Raw genomic sequence first — 10,055 nt, forward strand, 5'->3', positions numbered from 1 at the left:
TAAAAAAGGAATAACAATTTTAAAGAGTTTGGGAGTCAGTAATTTATTATACACAATTATTACACAGGTCTCTTAATCTGTGTGACTTCCCAAATAAAACTTGATGTAAATCTGTTTTACTTGAATAAAATTACAAATACTTTAGATTGTTTAATCCAAGTTTAACAATTTACAGAAGTTTTATTTTATAAAATACTTGCCATTCACACCTAGAAAGTTCATACAATGTTGTAAAATGTTGGAATTTCTTAATATTGTTGGAAATTTATCTGAATTTTTGAAAAGTTTTATATATAACACTATTTTAATTAACAATTTTAAACTCTGGAAATCTTTATAACTTTGTAGAAATTTCTCTGACTTGTCATTTACTGGAATTTATATTTCAATAATTTCTTATTAATTCTGAGAAATATTGAAATCTTTGTGAACAGAAAGTCTTAAAACCAACAGATTGCATATAATTTTACAAAACAAACTTAAAAAATAATTAAATTTTGTTGCTTATCATTAAAATAATAATTAAACTGGTATTATTAATGGAGTGTTTATAGTTTATCATTTTAATGAATTGCTGTTTAAGATAAGAATCTGAATATGTTTTACTATAATATAATAAAGAATCAAAACATTTATTTCTATAATTATAAGTCGCACTTTATTATTGAATTACACATTTTTCAAAACTGCTTTAACCCACTTTTAGATCTGAATACAAAAAATTAGAATATAATAAAATTTTAAAGAACAAAGAATCAGAATTGTTATAATATAATAAATTTTAACTTGTTTCAGGTTCAGATTTATTAGACAGACTTCAGCAATTACAAAAAGATAAGGAAAAATTAATAGAAATGCAAAAATATCATACCGAATCCAGAGAGAATCTTTTAAAAACAAATGCAAAACTTTTATTCCGTCAAAAACAATTAATATCTGAATTATCCGACATATATCCAATGGTGCAAGTAAGTAATGTTTACTTAGAAAACATTTGATAGTTAATTTTATCTAATAGAATAATAATACAGTAGAGCCTCAAAAACTCGGCCTAATGTGGACTGAAGGGTGGCCGAGTTTGTGAAAATGCCGGGTTATCGGGAATGGGGTTAAAAAAATAAGTATGAGTGTTTCCTCAGAAAATACTGTACTGTACTTGTATGTATTGTTTACTTGAGAATACAACAGAGAATAAACTGCCCAAATACCCTTAAACAAAGAAAAAGTACGTCCTTTATGAAGGCATAGAACCTTTACTACATGAAAATAAAAATTAATGAATACACTGTACAGTAATTTACCTGATAAGACAGACCTCAGAAAAATACTTTGAGGCATAAAGCTGTCTTTATCATTAAAATTAATTAACTAAGGATTTTTTTGCCCTGCCAGGGTGTGGCCGAGTTATCCGGAGTGCCGGGTTATCGAGTGCCGAGTTTTCGAGGCTCTACTGTAATAATATATAAATTTTAATTTCTTAATAATCCTTACATAGTGAATTTTCACAACTAATTTTTCTATTTTAAATAAACATTATTTGAATAGTAAAAAAGTCTGCTTCAGTAACAATAAAAGATTCACATTGAATATATTCCGTTTGAAAAAGTATAATTTAAAAGAACGTATTGTACATCAGTAAATGATTCCTTATGTTTAAATCTGTCAAAAATAAAACTTAATGAGCAGTATTAATTTATCATATCATTACATTTTGTAAATTTTTAAAATTCTTTTGAAATAACTTATCCTCATTACTATAGAGCTTGTGAGATTTGATTCAAGAGGAAAAAATTTTTATACATAACTATAGTAAAACTTTGTTGTAACAAGATGAAAGTATTTGTTATAAAACTATATTTTTTCAGGTTTGATATATTCATTTTGATGGCAATAAAAATTGCATTTATTTGTGGTAGTCTTTTGCAATGATAATAAAATTTTTGATGTTAATAAACTGAATTTATATATGAAATATTTAAATTTTATTTTCAGTTTCCTGACAAAAAGAGTTTTAGTATATGTGGTGTTTTTTTACCTGACTCTGAAGATTTTGCAGGTATCCATTGTTGTTGGTATATATTTTTTTTATTTTTGTAAGTGTGTTTCTATGACACTTAAATACTAAGCCACCGAATCTATTAATAAATGGTACCAATATCAGATATTTGAAGATTATGACTTAGTAACTCCAAATCAGAGTACAGATAAAATTTATTAGAATTATGCATTAAAATAAATGCTTTATTTATTCAACACGATGAAGTGTGATATTTACATGACACTAGGCTTTAATTGAATATTTTCTTTAGTATATTTTTCTTACACTCTTATGTTTCATTTGTTTAGCCAGAAGGCCTGGTAACAAAGGTGTTTGGCCTGCTGCCAGAGTACCTTTCTTGCCTCAGACTACCATACTGACCAGGGGCGGACTGGCCATGTGGAAAATTCCACATGGGCTGTATACAATTTGGGCTGTTTTTTTCTAAATATGTACGTGATGTACCATTTGGTTAAGTTTAATTTTAAAAAACATTTATTTTTTTTTGTTAAGTAAGGTAAATTTCAATTTTTAGGTATAATATAGGTATATGTGTAGGCCTGTATCATTTTACCCGGCCTACCCGTATCCGAAGTTAAATTAGTTCAGCCGATCTGAGTCAACTACATTAGCCCAATTAGGCCCAAACAGAAAGCATGCTAGGAGAAAAATAATCAAAACTACCTTCTAAACAGAGAAAATTGGTCATTTGTTTACATTGCTAGAAACTGTTCACCACTCCTATAAATCTTAATGCTAAACTATAAAAATGCAAGTTATTAGTTTTGTACCTAACCACCAAAGCAATGATTGTAGTCATAACAAATTTAATGGCCACTTATATTATTTCCTTTATTTTAGGCAAGTAAAAAATGTTATTCAATAATAATTTCTCTGTATTCCAAACGATTTAATTAAAAATAATCTATTTTGTAGTGTGAGGCCGGGACCTCACCCCCTCTCCAATGGGAAACTGGTTGTCGAGCTAAAGCTAATAAATCGATGATTTATTTCGTAAACAGGAACGAGTGTAAGACGATTTAATTGTCGCATTCCCGGACCAAATTCACACGTCCTCGATCTAGATCAGGGAAGGTGGGAGAGAGAGCAACCGGGGAGAGTTCGACTGTCATCTTACAGCGAGTTCAAAGCACATTAGACCAAAATTTACGGGACCGTCACTAAATATTCCTGAAAACGCATTTCAAAAATTAAGCAGTATTTTAATACAGTTTAATCCAGTAGCTACTCAACACAATATTATTTCAGAATTGCAACATTTTAAATCGTCATGGAATATTTTAAAGGAAAATGTCAATGAAACTTTTATAAAATTAAACGAAAATGAACATTCTACTGATGATCAAGTAGAAACTAATAAAGATGCGATTTTATCCTCTTACTGCATTGCTTGCAAAAATTGCTCTATTTGTTGTTATAATATATTATTCAGATATAACATGTTAAGTGGCGCTTATTCTATACTTGGTCAAGCATACAAATATCTGCTATCTTTGTCTATAACACAAGTGTCCGGTGAACAAAGCTTTTCTATGTTAAAATTAACTAAAAGCAGGCTAAGATACTTATAGGTATCTCACAAGAAAATCTAGAAGTTTTCATGTTAATGTCAGTGGAGAAGGATTTTTTAAACGAAATACATTCTGATGATGTCATTAATATTATTGCTCAACAAAGCAAACTTCTAAATAAAAAATTAATATTGTAGAATATAGACTTGTGCTTATTGTAATTTTTGTCAATGTTGTATTTTGAATATATTTAAATATAAATAGAAAAAAATACATTTTTTTTATTTGTGGGCTGGGCTGGTAATAAATTTTCATCACAAAAATTTTAGGGCCAGTCCGCCCCTGATACTGACCCAGAATGGTAAAACCTGCCATTCTGGATGACCTGGGTCAAAATTCCTGGGAATTTTCCATGTTTTGGATATCGGGGCCCATCCTTCACTACTTTACCATTTCCATTATGGGCCAGGCTAAACCCATGACAGGTATCATCAAAAAAGACCTCTTGGACCCACCAGTGGCCAAGCGGTTCCATTCCCTGAACACTGGTAGTTCAGTTGTGGGTTCACACCTCACCAGGACAGGATGGCATAGTGGAGTTTTCCAGGTTTTCTCCACATATCTAACACTTAAATTTATCCAGTTATCCTTAAAAGACCTCACAGAAGGCTTTTTCCCTAGGCAAATTGCTCAAGTGTTGCATTGCCATAATTAACAAAAACAAACACAAAAAGAACCTCTTAGTACCACAAGGCATAATACATTAAAATAAATTAAAATATTTATTAAACTTATCTAAGTCAACATATTCAGTTATCCTTCTTATCAGACAGTTTGTAAACTGTAAAACATTTTGTTTGCATTTGATATAAATTTTCATATTCTTCAGTTTGTAATCAATAATAAGCATGCTACAATTAATGATGATATGCTCTAATTTTTTCTTGTTTACTTCAAGCTTAAAATTTTACTTCTGTATGCATTAATTCAAAATAGAATTCATAATTAAACCTGTTATTTTAATTGAAAATTTTTATATAATATAGTTATGAGATTTGGAAAAAAATGGCTTTAAACAGGAAAATAGCCAAAACTTTAAACCTGTTTTTATATAAGATTAAGTTTTTTTGCATTTTTCTAACAATCTGGGAATGACTTTTAATTAAAATTTAATATTTTAAAAATTTATTTAAGCCATTTAATTTTAGACTATTTACCAACATGTGCTAAAATGCATAAATAGAATTTTAAAATATTTTGAGCTATTTTTATACAAAATTACAATTAATATTTGTTGTTTATGGTATCTTTAATACAGATAAAAATTTATTTTTTAGGGAGAGATGAAAAAATGTTATCTGTGGCATTAGGATATGTATGTCATATTATTACAATGATGTCACATTTTTTAAACTTGCCTCTTCGATATCCTGTACACCATTTCGGTTCACGTTCCACTATTATTGACCACATAACTGATAAAATATCAATTAAAGAGAGAGAGTAAGATTTTTATTATAATAATAATAATAATAAAATAAAGTGTAATAATTATAAATTTTATAATGCAGACGAATTTATAATTTGAGTTATATTTGCAGATTTCCCTTGTATGCAAAAAGCAAATCGCAGATGCATTTCAAGTATGGTGTATATCTTTTAAATAAAAACATTGCGCAAGTATGAATGACTTAATTATTATTTGATACATTTTAATTCTATTGTTGTTTTAATTAATTGAAATTATTTTCTAGCTTCGACACTATTTTAATCTAAGCACTCAAGATTTGAGAGCCACCCTTCCTAATCTTCACAGTCTTATTGAACTTAAATTAAATGTTCACAGGTATTTATTTCAGTTAAAAATGAGATAAATTTTATTTTTATTTCTTCTTTATATTTTAAAAATAGTTTATATTGAATTTATGTTAAGACATTTATTGTCCAAAATTCAATAAAGTAGACCCTCAATTTAATGGAGTAATTGGTGGAAGAGATGCCTGCCATTGCAAAAATTTGTTAAATCAAATGTGATTGAAAAATGTATAATAATAAACTTAAAATGTACACGATATGTTAAAATGTTGTTATAATGTGTAAATATGAATAAAATAGTAATACATAATACATTCAAAAAGTTTGCGGAATATGTCTGCATGTAAGTGGAGTGAGAGCAACTCGTACATTTCTAAATTCTTGGTGACCATACTGAGTCACGGTGCATGAGACAGTAACATTACAGTTGGTTTGCAACATATGCATCCATTTCACAACATGGTGAAAGTGAGATTTCAGAGTAAAAAATGCCCAGTATCAAATTAAGAACAACCATCAAATTTTGAGTCCTTTTGAAGGAGATGCCCCAACAAACTCTGGAAATGTCATCTGCAGTTTACAGGTTCAATCTCTTTTCCTGCACAGAAACATGCATGAAAGGATGAAAATTTGTCAATGCAGACGAGGTGATTGCCACTGTGAAAAGTACAGTTCAGACAGTTGCAAGTGAGGGGTTTCAGAAGTTTTCAAAAAACCATATGATTACTGGATGAAGTGTGTTGTTGCAGAAGGTGAATAATTTGAGGGTGGTGTTGTCTAGATCAGTGTTTTTCAACCTTCTTGAATATGCGACCCCTTTACAAGTTAAAAAATTCTGGCGACCCCCCCACGGCCGTATTAAAACTATGACAGTGATTTTATAAACTACGTATTTAATTTTCTTTCTGTTGAGATTTAAATATCGATCAAAAAACTAATTGTACTGTAAAATAAACAGGCACAGCCTTCTCACTGAAGTTGTAGTTTCTTTTATTGTAGTGTAGGACCTACAAACACTTGGCTTTTTCTTTTACCTGCGACCCTCAGTGCATGGCTTTGCGACCCACCTGGGGGTCGCGACCCACAGGTTGAAAAACACTGGTCTAGATATATATAGTCAATAAAAAATGTGATTAAAAATCTTTTCTGCAAAGTTTTTGAATGTGTTGCACATAATATACAATAAGTAATTTATACCAATCAACTGACTGATCCAATCTTTTAGCACATTGCACTTGCAAATAAAAAAGATTGTAAATTTTTCCTGTAGGATCACCTTTTAGTCCATTAAATCAAGGGTCTACCATACTATAATAGCTAAAACAAATCAAACATTTTTAAAAACATATCTTGCACATTTTAAGCTCATTATTATTATATATCAAAATATCTGTTAGTTACTGTGTGAAAGTTACACACATCGAAGCTATCGAATTAGAATTATTCAGAATTTCTAAATTTCAATAAAACAGATTACAAATATATATAGATGATGTGGGGTAATTGTTACACAAATAAATTACTTTTTGGATTTAATTGTTCTCATTTGGATATTGAATAGGAGCATATGTACTGTACAGGTACATATGCTCCTATTCAATAATCTGCTCCTATTCAATAATCTGCTCCTATTCTATAATCTGGCATAATTGGGATCTGTAGGGTGCAGAAAAGTGACTTGTCACATAACTGATACACATTACCAGACAGCTAACCATCTCATCTTACCCTTAAAATACCTCGTAAATCAGTACAAGTTGGTCAAATAAAGAAAAACACACATTAAATGAAGTTTCTTGTCAAATTATCATACTGTACACCTGTAACATTGAGCACCCTAAACAGTGGTGGTGGAAAATTTGAAATTATGCTAGCTGAAATTATAGTCTGCATGGCAAACGAGTAGACACAAGTCAGTCTGAACAGGTCTGTCAGACGAAAGGGGTGGAAGAAGACAGTGAAAATGGACACATGGATCTGGTCTCTTTTAGCTGTTTTATTTTAAAAATATATAAAACTACTACTACTACCCTTTCTTTCATCTGACATGGACCCCTTGAAGATTGGATCTTCAAGGGGTCCATGTCAGATGAAAGAATTTACTCTTTCTCTGCACGGACTGTAGTGCTGGATTAGTAGTGAAATCGGATCACTGATTGCTAGATTAGTGACAGTTGTCCTGTAATTCATACAGTTTGGCAAAATTAAAAATATTTATTTTTGTAAGTATGTTTCTATGGCACTTAAATACTAAGGCACCAAATCTATTAATAAATGGTACCAATATCAGATACTTGAAGATTATGACTTGTAATAAGTCCAAATTGGAGTACATATAAAAGTTATTAGAATTATTTATTAAAATAAAAGCTTTACTTGAATATTTTCTTTAGTATATTTTTCTTACTCTTAAGTTTCATTTGATTAGCCAGAAGGCAAAGATAGCAAAGGTGTTTGGCCTGCTGCCAGAGTACCTTTTTTGCTTCAGACTTTATGATACTGACCCAGAATGGTAAAACCTGTCATTCTAGGTGACCTAGGTCAGAATTCCTGGAAATTTTTCATGTTTTAGATGTCGGGTCGAATGGTGTATCTTAGATATAATTAGACACCTATCTTAAATATTTATAATAATAAACAAGCACTATGTCTGGAATCACACTATTATTACTGTTTTATTAAAACATTTTTGTTTAAAACTTAAATTTTCCGAACATACACAATTTTTTTTTTTGCCTAAATTATTAAAAACTGGAATTTATAATATGAATTCTTGAAATTTCAGCGAACAATTGATAGGAATACCAGCATCCCTGCTGTACTTGCCCCCTTCGAACGTTTCACTTACTTCCTCGTATTCAGCCAGTCTGCAGACAGATTCGGGCGTTCAGACGTTTCCTAATGACAGTTTCGGTGTCGAGCTGTCAACAAACACCGCGAACGAAACACTGTCCGACAAGGAGAACACACACAGCCAAATGATGGAAGAGCTAAAAAAGGAAATGGAGGAAATGATACCAAAGAATGCATCCGAAGAGAACATTCCTCCAAAATTAACCGGTGTTGACATCAACAGTGCAAACTTGAGCTGTTCTCTGGACAAGGGCCTCAACGATATTAAAACTTTCAACCAATTGCAGGCGAAGAATTGGAACAACAACAATATAGAAAGCGGAAGACTAAAGAGCAAAATCCGGACGCTAGGACAGGGCCATTATCACTCGAGCGTTCCCAATCTGGCTGCTAGTATGTCCCATTCTTCTCTAGAAGAGGAGGCGCTCAGCTCTGGAGACGAGAAACACCACCGTCCTCCCCCTCTGGCCGTCTGGACCATGGGGGGTTCTCGTAACAATTCGGACGAAGAACAGGCCCAGGACAAGTCGAGCGACTTGGAAATCGATTCGGAAAAGTGGAAGAAGGACATCTCCGGCCTGCACGATAGCAGCTTCATTCCCCAGTGTGACGACGACAGCTACGATCGGTGCAAACAGAAGTTGTTAGATCTAACGGAGTCGGCATTCAGCACGGATCTGACCACCCGAACCAGCCAATTGGCACTGAGGACTGGAAGCTTTCAGTTGCAGAGAAACAGGACTTCGACGAGCAGCTCGCTAGAATTGGATTAGGTGAATTAATTTTACATTTCGTAATTTATAGTAGGCCCCATATTGTGTATATTACATATACAGTCGATCGTATGTATAAAATGCATATCCGTGTTCATATTTTTAAGCTTCCGTGAAGCTACGAAACCCGGCGCTCTCGATCTGTAGATTTTAGATGCCAGGAGGCGGTTTCGATATCAAAAAACAAAGAATTTGGCTGGTAGAATCCCGTGTTAATGCGGGAAGATCCTTGGTTATTCCTCTTTTGATTTGGGAAGAGCCACAATAAAAAGGGTCTTCCCATATTAAATTGGACTTCTTCTTTTTTTAATCTTTTGGTTGTAGATATTTCTTGTTTAAGTTCGTTTTTGGTTCGAATTCTCGTTCGATCAGGACATTTAATTCTACTACACACTACTTTCGATTACATACTACTTCACAATAGAGAAATTCCAAGTACTTGATTGCTTACTGTTCTCTCAATTGGTTGTACAGTACCTACGTTCCTTGGAACCAAGCATAAAATTGCTATCCAAGGAACATACAAACAATTGATAGAACAGAGCAATTACGGTTCGTAATGTATAACTAGAGAAGAGATTCGATTTTCTACTCGAGAAGAGAAAATAACCCACACATTCCACGTTAAATCGATTCGTATTTTGCCACCATTTGCCGGGGTTCGGACTTCGATTTAACGACATCTCGGACAGGTTTGGCTCCCACGTTTTCGAGACTCTTCATTAAGAACGGAAAGAATGAATATTAAATTTATATGATTTTCCAAAATTAATTCGAATAAAAAAAACGATAGTATTGTTAATTATATTGTTTTCCATTGTTGTTGTTAATTATAAAATTTAAATTTGTATTTAAAAACTTTAAGTTCATTTTTTAATTAAAAAAAGTGAATTAAAGTAAATAAAATTGGTCTCGTTGTATTTATTCAATTACAATAAAATTAAATTAAACGTTGGCAGCGACGTCATACGAATTGAATTGTGAATTGACCAAATGGCACGTGTTTAACGGATAGAATTCGATTCGTATGACGTCGCTGCCAAC

The 10,055-nt window shown here is 31.8% G+C and overlaps 1 protein-coding gene across 2 annotated transcripts in view; it reads left to right on the forward strand.

Annotated features, from left to right (window-relative positions):
- The window catches only part of LOC111640779 (UV radiation resistance associated protein-like), a 33,566-nt gene extending 23,949 nt beyond the window's left edge, over nucleotides 1-9,617 (forward strand). For both annotated transcript variants that reach the window (XM_023386842.1, XM_023386846.1), the window contains exons 10-15: nucleotides 796-968; nucleotides 1,993-2,056; nucleotides 4,908-5,073; nucleotides 5,172-5,250; nucleotides 5,325-5,416; nucleotides 8,171-9,617. In XM_023386842.1, the coding sequence (XP_023242610.1) occupies nucleotides 796-968; nucleotides 1,993-2,056; nucleotides 4,908-5,073; nucleotides 5,172-5,250; nucleotides 5,325-5,416; nucleotides 8,171-9,011 (1,415 nt within the window). In that variant the 3' untranslated portion in view covers nucleotides 9,012-9,617. The remainder of the gene's footprint in view (nucleotides 1-795; nucleotides 969-1,992; nucleotides 2,057-4,907; nucleotides 5,074-5,171; nucleotides 5,251-5,324; nucleotides 5,417-8,170) is intronic.
- Nucleotides 9,618-10,055: the final 438 nt, after the last annotated feature.

The sequence above is a fragment of the Centruroides sculpturatus genome, unplaced genomic scaffold (assembly GCF_000671375.1).
Source record: "Centruroides sculpturatus isolate CEXI.00-Female unplaced genomic scaffold, Cexi_2.0 scaffold163, whole genome shotgun sequence".
In the NCBI taxonomy this organism is placed as follows: Eukaryota; Metazoa; Arthropoda; class Arachnida; order Scorpiones; family Buthidae; genus Centruroides; species Centruroides sculpturatus.